Source organism: Gavia stellata, chromosome 28, assembly GCF_030936135.1.
Source record: "Gavia stellata isolate bGavSte3 chromosome 28, bGavSte3.hap2, whole genome shotgun sequence".
NCBI lineage: Eukaryota > Metazoa > Chordata > Aves > Gaviiformes > Gaviidae > Gavia > Gavia stellata.
Window position 1 is genome coordinate 1,461,228 of NC_082621.1, and position 15,613 is coordinate 1,476,840.

The 15,613-nt window shown below is 50.7% G+C and overlaps 2 protein-coding genes across 2 annotated transcripts; both read right to left on the reverse strand.

Annotated features, from left to right (window-relative positions):
• Positions 1-531: 531 nt before the first annotated feature.
• On the reverse strand, positions 532-5,213 carry PSMD3 (proteasome 26S subunit, non-ATPase 3). Its single transcript, XM_059830441.1, has 12 exons — positions 5,048-5,213; positions 4,129-4,319; positions 3,613-3,750; positions 3,247-3,383; positions 2,948-3,138; positions 2,650-2,753; positions 2,430-2,544; positions 2,047-2,166; positions 1,832-1,935; positions 1,359-1,514; positions 1,192-1,242; positions 532-1,058 (listed from the first exon to the last, which is right to left on the reverse strand). Exons 1-12 carry the CDS (start codon positions 5,211-5,213, stop codon positions 981-983), a joined length of 1,551 nt encoding a protein of 516 aa, XP_059686424.1. The 3' UTR covers positions 532-980.
• A 1,200-nt stretch (positions 5,214-6,413) lies between these two features.
• GSDMA (gasdermin A) lies at positions 6,414-11,301 on the reverse strand. The gene is made up of 9 exons (XM_059830446.1): positions 11,088-11,301; positions 10,719-10,929; positions 9,996-10,161; positions 9,803-9,896; positions 8,921-8,968; positions 8,489-8,643; positions 7,912-8,062; positions 7,211-7,284; positions 6,414-6,650 (listed from the first exon to the last, which is right to left on the reverse strand). Exons 1-9 carry the CDS (start codon positions 11,299-11,301, stop codon positions 6,414-6,416), a joined length of 1,350 nt encoding a protein of 449 aa, XP_059686429.1.
• Positions 11,302-15,613: the final 4,312 nt, after the last annotated feature.

A 15,613-nucleotide genomic window follows, 5' to 3' on the forward strand; every position in this document is an offset into this window, starting at 1 on the left:
TGCTGGCAGGACCCACCCGGGGTGGCTGCATGTCCCCCATCCCCATCACTCCCCCAGGCCAGTGTCTGTGGGGCTGGGGGCAGGCGGTGGGGCACAAGAAGGGCCCTGCCTGCCCCCCATGCCTTTCCCAGCAGGGTGAGGGGGTGGCGGGGCTCAGCCCTCTCCCCCCACGCACATGGTGCCGATCCCAGCAATCCCCGCTCTGGCCCTTGCCTGCAGCCACAGAACAAAGCGGCTTTTGGGAAACAGGATCCACGGGCTGGAGCAGACAGGGGCCAAGGCGCTCCCTGCCCGGCCCAGCTGCTGCCACCGAGTCCCACATGGCCCGTGCTCGGCTCCAGGCTTGCCCGTGGGTCCCGGAGCCCCCAACACCCCACCGGGGCCAGCCCCAGCACAGCCAGGGTGCCAGCTCCAGCGCCCGGGGGTGGTCTGGGCCAGAGCTGGCCCTGGATCCAGCCCCCAACTCTGGGGACGGGAGCAGACGAGAGAAGTCAGCCACAACAACAAACCCACGGCAGGAGCAGGCCAGGCTGGCATTTTTCCAACTTTTATTTTAAAAGTCATAATTGAAGCTTAACAAAGTTTGACCCCATTATTGTTGTGAGAGCTGGGGGCACCCGCGGGTCCCTGGGGAGCCGGGCTCCTGCCCCCCGCCTGCCCTGGCCCTGCCTCCCCAGGAGCTCCCAGTTCATGGGCTCGTCTGCGCCTCCGCTGGGCTCAGCGACGACCGTGACCACAAGCAACCTTAAAAAGAATGTTTGTTTATTGGGGAAGGGGGTTCCCGCCGTGGGTGGCGGGGGGACGGGAGAGCAGGGCCTGTGGCTGCGGGCCCAGGGAACCCCCGTGTCCCCCTCCCACAGTACAGACATGCAGGTATTTATAAAAGAAAGGCAGACGGGGGACCGGGGCTGCGTGGGGGAGCTCCGCTCAGACAGCATCTTCCCTAGGGACAAATAAAAAAATACAGCCAGGCCAGAGGGTCACGGAAAACCGTCATCATCGTCCTCTGCCATCTCCTTTGCAAACTCCAGGTCCTGCTGCTCGCGCTCCCGGCGCTCCTGGAAGGCAAAGGCAGAGGTTGGCGGCAGTCGGGGGACAGGAGCCACGTCCTTCCCGCGGCCTCAGTGGCCGCTGGGCTGCGGCACGAGCGGTTCCTGGCAGCAGGCTGCAGAGACCCAGATGAGATCTCACCTCTGCAGATTCCAGGTCCTTGTTGTAAGATTTGGGTGGGAACCTCATGGCCTGGAAAAAAAGAAGGGAGAGGAGAAGCTCTGAGCTGAGAAACGCCTCAACTCTGCCCCACTGTCCCCTTCAGCTGTGCCATGCCAGCCCCTCGCCTGGGGACCTGCCGCCCTCACCTTGACGGACATGTTATGGATGTCGAGGCAGAACGAGATGCGCTGGTGAAACGCCAGCTGGGGCTCCCGGGTGGAGTAGATGTCGATCATTTCCTTCGACTGGACGTAGCCCTTCTCGTGGTTAATGCTGGCCTCGATCACGCCGTCCCGAATGGCCTGCAAGCCGGAGGGCACGTGGTCAGGGCACCCGCTGTCTCTGAGGGCTGAGGCAGCAGTTTAGAGTGAAGGGAGGAGCTGACTGCTGTGACAGGAGCGGTGGGCTCAGGACACAGCGCGCAGAGAGGGGCCTCGGTGCCCTGAGTGTCCCCAGCAGCCCCGGGAGGGGCTTCAACCTAAAACCAGCGGCTGCCGCAGGAAGGGAGGGCTGCCGGCACCGGGCAGAGGCAGCCTGGCAGGAGAGCGAGGGCAGCTGCGAGAACCAGGGGCTGCGGGCAGCCCAGGACCCAGAGGGACAGGACTTCACAGGCAGCTACCTTGGCGACGATGAACTCCGCATCCTCTGGACTGTCCAGCTGCAACTTCTGGGCAATATCGGCCAGGGAGATGCGAGAATAGGAGAGGCTGATCATACGGACACCTGTGGGGATGGAACGAGAGTGGAGCCCCCCGGCCAGGCAGCCCCGGGCCCGCTGAGCCCACGGCACTGGCTGTGACAGGGTCACCAAACACCACAGGGGCGGTCTCCCACCTGTCTTGATGACGTTGTGCCTCAGACGAATGATCAGGGTGTAGGTGCCGTCGGCCTGGAACTTGTCCCCGAACTGATCGAGGACTTGGTTGAACTTGGCCAGGTTTCCGGTCCTGACGGCTGGAGGAGAGAATGTGTTAACGGGGGAAGGAGCGAGGGCCGGGGCGCAGTGGGGAAGGCGAGGCAGGGCTGACTCCCACGCCTGCTGTCCCCTCCTCTTAGGAGCTGCCTCCTCCTCCCAAAGCGGGGTCTGCAACTGGGTCCCATCGAGGGGAGAAACCCCCACTGCTCCCCCGCCACAGCTTCCCGCTCCCTCAAAGCGCGGGACATCGTGCCACAACACCGGAGAGGGACCGAGCGCGGGCAGGAGCAGCCTGTCGTACCCTGAGTCAGGAGGAAGTATGGCATGAGCGACCGCTTGAGGGAGGGTTGTCTGAACTGGAGCCTGTCCGGGATCTCCCCCAGCAGCAGTTCCACCACGATGAGCAGCTTGTGCACCTTGAGCAGAGAGAGACCGTGAGTCCCCGTGGGGCCCAAGCCCCAGGCAGCTTCCCCGGGGAGCCAGGAGGTACCGGACCCCACAAGCTTCCCATCCCTGCTCACCGTCTGCTTGAAGCCGACGGCCGTGTGCTGCGGTGCCTTCCGCAGGGCGTTCGTCATGGTCCTCCGCGCCTCTGAGTACTCCAGCTGGATGGCCTTGATGCGCCCTGCGTTCACACGGGGCAGAAGACGTTTGGAAAAGCCACCGAGTGAATCCAACTGGATCCACCTGGACGGAGCTTCAAATCCTGCCTGGAAGCCCCATCTCGAGCTGCTCAAAGAGGTTCTCTGGGGAACCAGAGCCCTCGATCTTGGGTGCAGCTTGAGCTGCCAGCGCCATGTGGCACCCTCTGCACCTCACCTGTGTAATAGAGGTACCGAGCCCACTCGTTGTTGTTGGCCTGCTCAGGAAACACGGATTTGGAGACGAGCTTTTCTGCTTGGTCGTAGAGGTTGTAGTGGAGATAGTTCCTCAGCAGCAAGTTCAGGAGGGTGGCCTGCCCGTCCGCATCATGGCGCAGCGTGGCTGTCCGTAGCCGGGCATGCAGGAAGCTGCAGGAAAGGCAGAGAGCGTGTCAGGGAGGAGGAAAGAAACAGCCCTGCTCACCAGGGCGCACGGGACCAAGCTCAGGGAGAGCGCCCACCCGGGACCCACCCTACCTCCTGACCACGTCGAGTTTATTCAGGAATTCGTAGATGCGGGAGTGGTAATAATAACATTTTGCCACCACCAGGTCAAGGGCCCGGCGGTTTTGGGAGCTGATCTTCTGCATCAGGTCGTCGGACACTTTCTGAGCCTGCAGGAGAGGAACGGAGGTCAGAGCAGAGGAACTGCTGCCCAGGAAGAGCAGAGAGACTGCCAGGACTGTGCGACTGAGCCCGGGGCTGCCTCCAAACACAGCTGGAACAAGGGAGAGAGTGTGGGGCCGCAGACAGGCCGGTACCCGAGGCTCTCCAGACCCTGCCTGGTGCAGGAGCACCACAGGAAGAGCTCGGCTTCAGAGCTGTCAGCTGAGGGAATCTCACCTCCGGGTATCGCTTGCTGTTCATCAGGTAGATGACGAGAAGCAGCTGGAGGTAGGTCTCCACTTCTGGCAAGAGAGGGGCTGAGGCCGCCTTCCCCGTCCGCGGGCGAAACTGCAGCTCTGCTTCCGTGTCCATGGACTGGGGGGAGAGAGACGTGCTGGAGCCCGGTCCCTCCTGGCTCACCAGTGTCGCTGCCACCCGCCCACCGCTCCTCACACCTCTGCCTGCGGCGAGGCCCATCCCCAGCCTGTCCCCGGTGACAGCTCTGCTTGAGCTGTGACACGAGAGCCAACCCGGGCTGCTGGCACTACAGTCCCATCCCTGCCAAGAGCTGCAGCGACCCATTTAATCTCAGACGTGCTCCGAAGCAGCCAGGCTGCGTGTCCCAAGTGTCCCCAAGCCCTTGCTGTTCCCGGTGCCCTCCTGCCCCGCACAGCGGCACTCTGGAGGCTTCTCGGTGCGGGAAAGGTGTCCCCTCCACAGCCGGTCACCTCTCCCCATCCCGTGCCGCCGTACCTCCTCCAGGAAGCCAAGGAGGAAGTCCCGCATAGTGCTGTTGGAGGTGAAGAAGCCATTGATGGCTTTGTGGAGCACGTTGGAGTTGAGTCGGCGGGAGGTGGAGGGCAGAGCCCGCAAGGCACGCAGGACGTAGCGCGGCTCCTTCCCCGACACAGCCTTCTCCAGCTGCTTCACGTGCTCTTTGATATCTGCGGGAGCACAAGGGACGCGCCGTCAGCACGCGTCTCGCAGAGACCTCTGCCGAAGAATGCACCACAGCGAAGCCGGCACTGGGATCCCTCCAGGTACGAGTTGCCCTGTCCCGCTGCTGTTGGGTCTCTCTGTCCGCTCGTGGCACCGGGGCTGTGTGGCCTCAGTGTCCTGCGTGACCTGACCTGACCCTGTGGCCGTCCCTGCTTGGAGCAGGGGGCTGGAGAAGAGCCCTCCAGAGGTCCCTTCCCCCTCATTCCCCTTATGGGCTCCAGCCTCTCCCTGCAGCCCCGCCGGGTCCCACCACAGCACCTCTGCAGCTCCTCCTGCCCCTCACAACCCGTCCTCCCACCTCCCTTTCCCTCACAGCCCCCCCAACTCCTCTTCCCCTCAGTCATCCCCCCATTCCCCTCCTCCGACACCCCTTCCAGCACCTCTCCCCCACAGACACCCCCACCCACCTTCCCTCCCCCGCAGGCCCCCCCACACTACCAGGATCCCCCCCCCGGGCTCCCTACAGCCCCCCAGCCCCCCCCCAGCCCCCTCCCCTACGGGGATTCCTCTCGCAGGCTTCCCCGGGCTGCCCTGGTCCCTCTCTCCCCCCTGAGCCCCCAACCGACACGCCCCACCGCAGATCCCCGTTTCAGGGCCCCCTCTCAGCCACCTTCCCCCCACAGGGACCCCTCTCCGCTGCCCTCAGCCCGGGGCCCCGGTGCCCCCCCCTCACCCTCCAACGTGACGGCGTCAAGCTCTCGCTGCGGCTGCCGCTCCCCGGCCGTTTCGGCCGCCGCTGCCTCCTCCTGCATCTCCACGTCGGGGGGGGCGGGCGGCGGCCCGTCGGGGGGGGCCTTGGCCTTGTCGCCGCGGCGGCGGGACGCGCCCTCCTGCTTCATGGCCGGGCGCGCCGGGCCGGCCGTGACACTGCAACAACCGCGGGGCACGCCGGGAGTCGCCAGGCCCGACCAGCCGCACCGGCCTCGCCGCCAGGCCCGTGCGGTCGAGCGCCGAGCACGACAGCGGTCGGCTCCTTCCGCCGCGCCCGCTCGGGTGTTTCCGAGAGGCGCTCGGGTATTTCCGCCACGCTCTCGGGTGTTTCCGGCGGACGCTCGGGGATTTCTGCCCGCCGCTCAGCTTTTCCCGCCCGTTCCGCGGGCGCATGCGCGGACGCTTCCCGCCTGCCGCGCTGAGGAGAGGTGTGAGGCCCTGGCGCTGCCCCGCGGAGCGGCCGCCATTCCCCCCCGGCCTTTGAGGGCCCCGGGGCCGGGCTCCCCTCATAGCTAGTGCAGAGCACAGCCAGGCCCTTGTGCTGGTGGTGCCCCCAGAGCCGTCGGTGATCACCCAGGTAAGCAGCGCTGCCCCTTGCTGAGGGCACCCCTTTCCTCTGGGAGCCTGAGGGGAGCTGGGCCTGCAGGCAGGCAGCACTGCTGGGTGACTGAAAGAGCCTGCAGATTAAAAAATTGCCTTTAAGAACATCCAGTTATTCAGTAAGAAATTATTCGCTTTATTTATGAAGCAGTCATCAAAGTATTTGTAACATTGTTCTGAAATGTTGTCATTTATTCCTTGCTGCTGCGGGTGGGGTGTGTAATGGTGTGGTGGAGGTGCTGGTTTACCAGGCGTGCATCATTAAAATGCTCTGCGATCCTACAGCTTTCTAACACTTAGCGGCTTACTGAGTCACACATGAATCACAGGTGTGACCAGGGTAAGTGAGTTATTGCTGATTTATTCCTTTGTGCCTTATTAGTTGCATGTGCTAGCTTTTTTTTTTTTTTTTAAAACCGGTATCACATAAAGTGCAACTAACAGGCTTGTGATTATTTGGGCTAGTGGATTTTTCAGTTGGCAGTCTGCATTCATATGGGGGGAAAGAAAAATCAATTTTGGCATCTGGCTTCCATAAGGAGTTTTCTTGTCTTAAGCCTGCTTTTCCTACTAATTTCAAATCATTAATTTCAAAAGCATTAATAAGGAATGCCTCACCTATGTAGGGGTAAAGTTTGGAGAGAGAAACTGGTTTGCAGTAAGAGACTTACAGATACATTGCCAAGTGATTCCCTCTAAGCCATCCCTAACAGGAGGACACATGTAACCTAATCTGAGTTACTCAGAAGATCGAGGACGTACAGAGAAACATACAGGGCTGCTACGGCCGAGAAGGCTTCTTCGGTACAGACAGCAGAGCCGTCTTTCTGGAGCTTCACTCCACTCATCTCAACCATTGCAATGGTTAAATTTTCTTCCTTCTCTTGTGAGAAGGAGAGTAAGCCAGCATCCACGCTGAAAGGCCCCTTCTTGTGTTCTATGTCGTGTTCCAAGATGCTCCCAACCTTCTCAGCAACAACAAAAGAAAGCAAAATCAGTATTTTAATACTCCCATCTGTGGAAGTCATTAAGTAAATGATCTCTTTGCCTTGTGTAGTGCTTTACTGTCTTACAGGCACACTAAATAATCCGCATATGGGACTTTTTGCCTGAAAGATTATCATGCTTGTGTATTCAGTTCCCAGTTTCTTCTGAGTTAGTTATATCCAAGATATTAAAATCGTAATGTGTTTCTGTGTTGTTGTTTGTTTTTTTTTTTAAAATCTGGAGCCAAAGAAGCCAGGAAATTCTGACTGCCATTTCAAGAAAAATGGTAGTCAGCTGTGTCCAATTTAATGATTATTATCAGCAAAACAGTTGTTAAAATTAGGGCTTCATGTCTTGTGGTGATTTCTCTCTAAGTGAGTATTTTGGTCCCTGCCAAGTTTGAAGCAATTATTCCTTCCTTTCTTCCCAGTGTTATCTTGTGATACTGCTACCTAGATCATCATCTAAATGTTGCTTTACTTGAAACAACACCCTGCCACGCCTTCATTGTGAGCCAAATGGGATGTATGTTCCTCACCAGCTTAAGCTGTTGGGACACAATCTTCTCTTCCAAGGACTCTAGCAACAGCAGCAGCTGATCCTCCATTAGCTCTGCAGAACGAAAACAGGTTTGTACCAAAAAACCCCCACCAGTGTTTTGGAGACAACTGGCAAGATGTGAAGGGTGACCATCAACCGTCTTGCAGGGAATGCCTCTTTGGTCAAAAGTTCTTCAGATGTTTTAAGCTAAATTATTAGTGCAGCCTCCCTGTGAGATGAATGCAGCTGTTACTCTGTACAGGAGATGATAACATCGAGTGTGGGGACCAAGGGGAAGTTCAGACCATGTTTTGTGGCAGCCTAGGGAAGAGAACCCTGGAATTTACACTGCTCTTTCTGTAAGGTGATCTTGCCATCTTTGCCGACATCTTAATTCTGATTCCGAGCCCTCTTTGTGCACGCTGTTCCTGGACAGCGTGGTGATTCGGTGTTGCGTTCCTGGCAGTCGCTGCTCTGCGACTCTCCAGCTGTCGCTGAACAGCAGCGGCTACGGACAGGTCTGTGGTCAGCATAAACCACCTTCATTCCCATAATCTAAGAAATTGTTTTATGTAAAACCTCTGCAAGTCTCTTTTGCTCTGTAAGTTTTCTATATTCTGCTAGTCTTGTCAGTAGGAATGCTCATAATATATTCTGGTGCTACCGGATTTCTCTATTAAAATGGCCAGAAAGCCTTACCATCTAATGCGTCAAGAGTGTAGGTGATTGCTCCTGCCAGCTTAAGGAGAAGGTGTCTTGAAGAATACTGTAAGCTGCTCAACAGGTCTTTTAAGTCCGGGCTTTCTGTCTTCAGCTCACAACTACCAGTTTCGTCAAGAACTGCTTCCATCTAGGGGGATAAGAAAAAGAAACATCAGGATTTAAGAGAAGAGGCTGCTGACAGTCCCTTGCAGTCTAACTACAGAAGCATATCAACAGTCATGTGATTTGTGTCTCCCCTCCTTAAGCTATTTATGAGGCTGTAATTGAGGCTTTGGCACTCACACCGGCTCCGGTTAAAGACAGAATATAAAATTTAAATAGTTTGATACCTTCAGGTAAATCTGCTAGGCTGTATTCAGGACATATTTCTGCAGATGCCTCTATCCTGAGCACCTTCTTTCTCTGTGTGGTGGTGGACACCAGACAGATGAGGTGAGTGAAGGATTTTTGGATTGATGGTTGTGGCACAGGAGAGATGACTTCTGGGGCAAGAGGTATGATCATGGATGTCTCTGTATTTATAAATCCTGGTAGTAAGAAAGACTTTGCTTACTTTTTGGGTCAGTTCTTGAAAGAGGTTCCTGTCTCTCATCACAGCTTTGATGGCTTTTAAAAATACGACTAACAGATCAGAAGGCAATCTGGAGAGAATTTGACAATTCTCTTTAACTTCTACCTCCAGTGCTCCTAATTTTCCTTGTGAGAAACCTGAAAACCGGAAAGAGTGCAAATATGTCACTTGTAAACTAGGCAATCCTACAAGAAGTTCCCTGGCACCCCTAAATCTAGGATTTGAAACATTTCTATGAATATTTTCGAGAGCAGTATGCAGTTTTGAGTTGGACAGTTGTCGCATCTCGGGTAATAGGCAGTACTCTACAGTAAACACATGGCTTTTGGTGGTTTGTGTTTATCCTGAGGGATTCCATCTTACCCAAAGAGGGTAGAAGTAGTCAGAGCGGAAGTAGTAAAATACATTGCTTACCATCAGATTCGAACATTGATCTGTTTTCTTTTGGGAAATATTCAAGATCTGTAACAGGATAAAAAGGGCATTGCTGATTTAGAAAACTACTTAAAGCAGGATAGGTATTTTTTTACCGGGATTGTTGTTTTTAAGGCTGAAGATACCGGTATCTCAGGTCTGAAGTCTCGTGTGCTAGTAGTAGGTCAGGCTGGTGTTTGCACTCTTCTCCAGTGCATCTGTCTTCTGCCCGTTCATTTAAAACTCATTATTCCTAGACCTCATTCCCTACTGTCACGTGCCATATGTTAGGGTCTGTATCGGCCAATACGTGTGTTAAAATACAAGTAGACTAAAATGACAACTTATACTCAACAAGGTCCGTGCAGATGTGGGAAGCACAGAGCATAGGGGAAGCAAGCCAAATGTGGACTCTAAAATCCTGCAGCAGGTTTTGTGGATCTCAGTCCTCTCTTTCTCTACCTATCTAGCATAAAGTGTCTTTTACGCCAGTCTTCCCACTGAAGGATCAGCCATCCTGTTTTCTCCCAGGCTCTTTTCTTCCGAGTAGGAAAAGAGAAGAAAATAAAACAAACCTCTGCCCTCTGTGCCATTTTTCAACAGGACCTCTGCGGTTCCTGAAATTTAGTGGTGAGACTTCCAGTATTCCTCTTTCATTTCCTTACCAACTGCCCCCGAAACTGCATCTCTTTCCCAAGTAGCTTTTTTAACTTAAGTACTATGTACGGCCTTTTCCCGGTGATTTCTGTCACTCGTATTGCATTCAGGTCCTTGCAAATGTGCTAAGGGTGGCCATGAGGCTGAATGATACTTCAGAAAATGTTTTTCCTCTTTGTGTTGTTTCCTGAATGGAGGAGTTGGTAGTTTCTGAAAGTTACTTACCCCATGAACCGTCTTCAACAATCAGCTGGATTGCCCTGAACGCCAGGGTGCAGCCCTTGGGTATAGTTATGCTTTGTTGTTTCTCTCTGGTGCCCTGGTTGATGGAAAAAAAAATAAAAAATCTGTTACTAGGCCTGGATGGCGTGCAGATGTTGGGGAAGGACTGACTCCTGAGGCTGAAGAGAAATCAAACCTTCGCACAAAACTTGGCATAAAGCTGGGTGATGAAGCTCCCCTCTGCCTTGGTGGATTCCTCGAAGCTGGCCTCCTCTGAGGTTTCTATCGTTTCGTGAACCACGTATAAATTTTGTTGTGATTTCTGTAGTTGTTGAATGAAGGAGTGATTCACATTAATTTTTCTGAAAGAGAAAAAGGATGCAATATGCCGGCTAAAAGTGTCTGTTTTTCAGTGAGTTGTGAGAGAAATACTGCAGCCTGCTTAGAGCCAAAAGCCTTAATGCTTGCATCCTTTCGCATTATGTGAGTACATGTAAATATCACGATGTCAGAGGCTTCTGGGGGGAAAAAGGTGGCAGAAAAATGGGCTGCAGTTCTTTTTGTCCTCAGCGTGTTCCCCTTCTATGTCTGAGGGGCACCAGGGCAGCGAGGCCGTGGCCTGGCAGGTCATACAGGTGATCTGCCCTGATCTGTGTGCTCCTCTCTGGGTACACACCCTGAGATGAGATGGCTTGACTCAGTGTTGAGGTGTTCTCCCTTTCTGAATTACAAAGAAATCTGTAAGCATGTCAAAGCTGTGTGAGGAATCTTTATCGCCTCTCTTTCCTGTCTTCCAGAAGTATGCATAGTTAGGGAGAATGCATGCTCTCGGGTTTTAATCTTGGGTTTCGGCTGTTGAAAACCCATTGCGTGACCTGGCACAGGGTAGAGGAGGATGACTGCTTTGTGTCTGCCTTACCTTTCTGTTCTCAGTGCCGCAAGCTTTGGTACTGGTATGTGGTTCTTCTCCAGCTTGATGGACCACCCTTTGGACAAGGAGGCAGCTCCTTTCAGTGCTAAGCTTGTAGAGTCAACACAAAGGCTTAGACTCCCATCAACTCTGTCACTGATGTGTGTTTTGAGTGTAAATTGCCTTGAATCTTGACCACCTCCTTTGGGAAAGAGGGACTCTGAAATAATCGGATGCGTTAGCTTAAGCATGAATATGCAGGCTCGATGTTACAACTATTGCTCACACAAGAAAGGCATGGTAGAGTTCAACCACAAACGATCAAAATGTTTTGTCTATGGAAATTGTGAGCTTAAGATTGATAGATGTGGGCTTTACCTGTGCTTTTAGCGTCTTCTCCAGGCAGCAGCACATCCTCAAGACTGTACCATGTCTGTTTGTAGCGGGGAGATGACCGGCATCCGGTTGGTTTTTTTTTTTTCACTAGGCAGAGGGGTCTGAAATGTTCATGGTCTAAGATGCTGTGAACTGGGACCAGGTCTCCTTTTGGATCCATTTGATTTACTATAGATTGGGTGACTTTTTTAAACATTCTGCTGTGGCAGGATGAATTTTTGAACCAAAGCGAAGTGTACCTGTACCTTAGGAAAGAGGCAAGACGAGTTAAGCAAAATTTCCTTGACATACAAGCAGAAGGTTGTAATGAAATAGGTTACTTCATGGATTTTTGAAAAGTTCTTAATAATTAATAACCTAAAAAAGCCCCCATTAGTACAAGGACACATCTTTCACAGGATTGTGTATAGGTAAGCGCTTGGAGAGGTAGGAGTACGAGCTGTGGCTTGCTCACGAGGCTTGTTTAGACTCATCCCCCTTTACTGATGAACTCCCGGTCATCATGCGGACTGAGAATGCAGCTGGCAGTTTCTGAGGGTCCTGATCTTCAGCACTGGAGTCGTTAGTGTTCTTTCAATTATGATAATTCGTTGCATATACCAGTACATACCATAAATTTCATTACTAAACTAGATATTGCTCCTTAACCTAGGACCTATCATGGTCCTAAATGCTATAATCTTTAATTAATGCATTGCCCTGATGGAAAGAAAAAAGCTTGAGCAATTTCTTGCTTTTTTTCCTGCTTCAGTGTTTTCCCTGTGCGTCTTGTTGCCTGGCAGACAGCATTGGTTTGAAATAGAGCATTAGGAAAATGATTTTGTCGAAGTCTTACTGCAAGGAAGTGAAAGTGCTGAGAAGTGAACAGTGGGCTGAGGGGGGAAGTAAGAGAGCTTGTTCTATGGCGAATCTCCTCCAAAATATAAAAAAAACCCCATCCCAGCACAGCTGCTTGGGTATGACCTGGTGCTCTGCTTGTATCCCCCGCAGAGGAGAGCTGGGTGTTAGAGAGGCAGAAACAAAATCACTGTTAGTTTCCTGTTGCAGCTTGTTTTTACTCCAGAGTTTCAGTTTTGCTTCTTGCTTCAGTTGGCGTACTGAATGAGATGGAGAAGAATTTTGATCTACAAATGAAAAAACTTCCTGTACTTATTGAGAAGACAAGCGTGCAGGTCTTCTGTGCCCTACTTTTATCAAGTTGTGTTAGAGAGGAGACGCTGATTCCCATTTACAGTTGAGATGAGCGGATGGGGGGATATCTTCCCTCTCCCTAATGTCCCACAGGGTCTGAAAAAACGAGACTTAGTCCGATTCTTCCAGAAAGACTGTCACATCGCAAAGGATGGTGTGTCATACGCGATGGAGCTGGGGGGTGGGAAATAGTCTCATGTGCTTAATGTTGGGATCATTTTGGTAGTATCTACAGGACTCATTCCCTTGGGGGAGACTTCAAAAAGAGATAAAAACTAAATAAGAACACTTAATAGACTCCACCCCCCTTCCATACCAAAAGCTCTTAAAAATGTACTTGCCTGTTTGTGGCTTCTCGTCCGCTGTCGGTGGGCAACGTGCAGAGCAGTCCGCTGTGCTTCTGAAGCGATATGGCCCCTTTAAAGCAGCAGGGCCAGGGAAATGCTCTGTCCCTGCCTTTCTGTTAGGAGATCCGGAAGCATCTGCTAAATCAGGGTGCAAAAAGCCTGTTGCTTGCATAATTCTTCCTCCAAAAAGTTTCAGTCATTGACATGAATCAGTCTGTCGTGATCTGTTACAGTGGCTGTGGATAACTTTAACTTGTTCTACAGATCTATCATTCCTATAAGTTTTGTTTAATTTCTAGCGTGTTCTGGTTTTCATGTATACTTCTCATCTGTTAGGATGAGGAACAGCGTGTTCCGGTTTAGGATTTCACTAAACCTGTAAGACCACTAACTAATTGGGCATGTTGTAGACAAGGGGACAATATTATGTTTCTGGAGGCACTTCTATTAACTTATATTGACCAGTGATGCGCATGTTTCCATGCTTTATGGCTCGTGGTTGGTAGCAGAGGGTTTGTGTGACTCACGGGTGTGGTACTGTGGGACGGGATCCACGCGTTGGGCTGCAAGCTCTTTGCTTTACTGCAGTGCATCACTTGGTGGGCTTGGAATGGCCGTATAGTGTTCATTTGCCATGCTTGTTTAAAAGCAAAACCTCTCCACGTAAAAATTCAAGGAATCAAACACAAGTTTTTACATGAATACTTACTTTATTAGTTTCTCTTAGAATACTGTACAAAGGAGTAATAAAAATATTCACACTTTATTTTAGAAAGTTCTCTACATGAGACTTCTGTATACACAGCAAAAAGAAGGGCTACCAGGAAAAAAAAACCTAAAACTTTGTACAATGTCAGAATGTTCCATTTAAAAAAAAACCAACACAACTAATTTAACTCACTTAAACTGATCCAAGGAGGATACGTATACACAAACACTTGCATGCTTAAAAGATATTATAGGCAATGATAAAGCAATGTAAGTCACAATGAGAAATATTAATATGTTAACGATGGTAACCAGCTGCTGTCCCCTCTTCAAGGGCCGGTACCATGCTTCTATTAAAACAAAAAATTAAACAATGATTTAAAAAAAAAAAAGTACTCAGGAATTAAGTAGCCCTAAATCTCAGGCTTTTCTTTAAAGGCTTTTTCCTGCAAAGGGTTGGGCCGTATGACATCCTGTTAGCTATGTTAAACGAATCGCAAGACAGGATCCCTATTTCAGAAGCATCAGGCTGTTTGTATTTGACTGATTTCTGACTGTCCTGGTGCGGTGACTGCCGTACTGTGTGAATACACGCCTGGTCTTGACAGTGGCTTAGAGGCTTTGCCCAGGACAAGACTGGGCAGAGGGATGGCTTCTGCCAGTGCCTGTGAACGGTTCAAGTGGTGGTTTTCAAAAGCTTTTCTTCCATTCATTGCAGAACAAAAAAGAAAAGCATTTTAAGTACCTACTTATCCAGTAATTGTTTCTCAGTCACAGGGCGGAGCCCACCTTTAATTCTCCAGCTGATGCCCTAGTCACTATAGAGGAAGCCAGTGCAAGTTTCGGAGGAAAATCTGTCAACGTGATGTGATCAAAATCCCATTTAAAATCAATAATGATCAATTATTTCCTTCACACAGGTACATGGAGAAAATTCTACAGTCTGAAAGAATGAACAGACAATCTTTGCACTCACATTGGGGCTCTCCACACAAAAGGCAGGCTTCACCCCTGGATTGCTGCAAGTACGTGTCTGAACATCTCTCATCCTGCCCACGCTGTCCTGATCTCTTTGTCTCAGAAATGAGTTATCCCATGAGAATGATAGTGTTTTCACTACACTCTTTAACTTGTTTGTGTGCAAGGTTAGTCTTTGAGTGCTGAACTCACTGCTGTGTGAATTCAACAAACACCAATAAAATAGCAGTGGTTTCAGTACAGAGTTCCAGGAGACCTAGAACCGTGTCTGTTACTTCTACAGCACTGCAGTGGTGGTTTCCAAGTGGAAACTTAGTCGGGTACGGCTCGCTCCTGCGACGCCGAGAGGAAGGAGCCGCACGACTGGCCTGTGAGGGTGGCTCAACCAGCAGTACCCAAAATTCTTTCACTTCAAACTACCTCAGGTGTACCTAACGAGTAGCAACTGCGACTGTGGTTTAATTACAGTTAAATTCTGGTTTCTTTTCTATTTTTGATTAATTCTGATACCTACCCTTAAGATGGGATCTTAAGAAAGATACTATCAGATGTATAATTGTTCAAGTAATTATTAATCTTATGTAGATACTTAACATACCACATTATTAACATGAAATCTTCCTTCAACTCTCTCACTTCTTTCCATATTTCTCCAGTTTTCATTTTGTTTCCTTTGATTGGATTAACTGTATGAGTCCAAGTTAACTTCAGTTATTCCATGGCAAAAACGCTGTCCCTGTGTTGTAAGGAATGTCATTTGCCCTGTAACACCTATCTGTGTAATGGCTATTTTAATAACTTGTGTGAACAAAGGAAGTCAGAAGAGCTTACTATTATAATTAAGGCTTTGCCTAACAAGAAGTTTGGGACTTTAGGATTTTAAACCTGCCTTTTTGAGAAGCTGATAATCCCATTCTGTTTTACAGCTGATCTTTAATTTAACAAAACAGAATCAGATGTCCACAGTGTCAGTTAACAGCACAAATAACATGTTCAAACCCTCAGCTGTTGTAATGCCACGGCCTTCAAGGAAACTCTGTGAAGTGCTGTACTTCATGGAGAAGAGCTGACCCCCACCTTCAATGTATGCTTATGCTAAAAATATCAAAACTGCTTTGACTTTATGTAATGTGCATATACTTAGAAATTATCAGTAGATGTCTGTCTATAGGAGTAATGTTTTTAAGCATATAGTGACTGTTTCTGTTGCAAAAAAAGTTGTTGTTTTTCCCCTCCTATTCTAACAAAATAAATAAATAGTTTTCCTTCCTCTGGAGATTTACC

Excerpts from the sequence above, each read along its gene's own strand:
- PSMD3 (XM_059830441.1), bottom strand. The coding sequence starts at position 5,213 with ATGAAGCAGGAGGGCGCGTCCCGCCGCCGCGGCGACAAGGCCAAGGCC. Across the intron at positions 3,751-4,128 it reads TCCTTGGCTTCCTGGAGGAG|TCCATGGACACGGAAGCAGA; the intron begins GTACGGCGGCAC and ends CTCTCCCCCCAG. Across the intron at positions 2,545-2,649 it reads CCGTCGGCTTCAAGCAGACG|GTGCACAAGCTGCTCATCGT; the intron begins GTGAGCAGGGAT and ends TCTCTGCTCAAG.
- GSDMA (XM_059830446.1), bottom strand. The coding sequence starts at position 11,301 with ATGTTTAAAAAAGTCACCCAATCTATAGTAAATCAAATGGATCCAAAA. Across the intron at positions 10,162-10,718 it reads GCGGCACTGAGAACAGAAAG|AAAAATTAATGTGAATCACT; the intron begins GTAAGGCAGACA and ends TTTCTCTTTCAG. Across the intron at positions 8,063-8,488 it reads TTCAAGAACTGACCCAAAAA|ATGGAAGCAGTTCTTGACGA; the intron begins GTAAGCAAAGTC and ends TTATCCCCCTAG.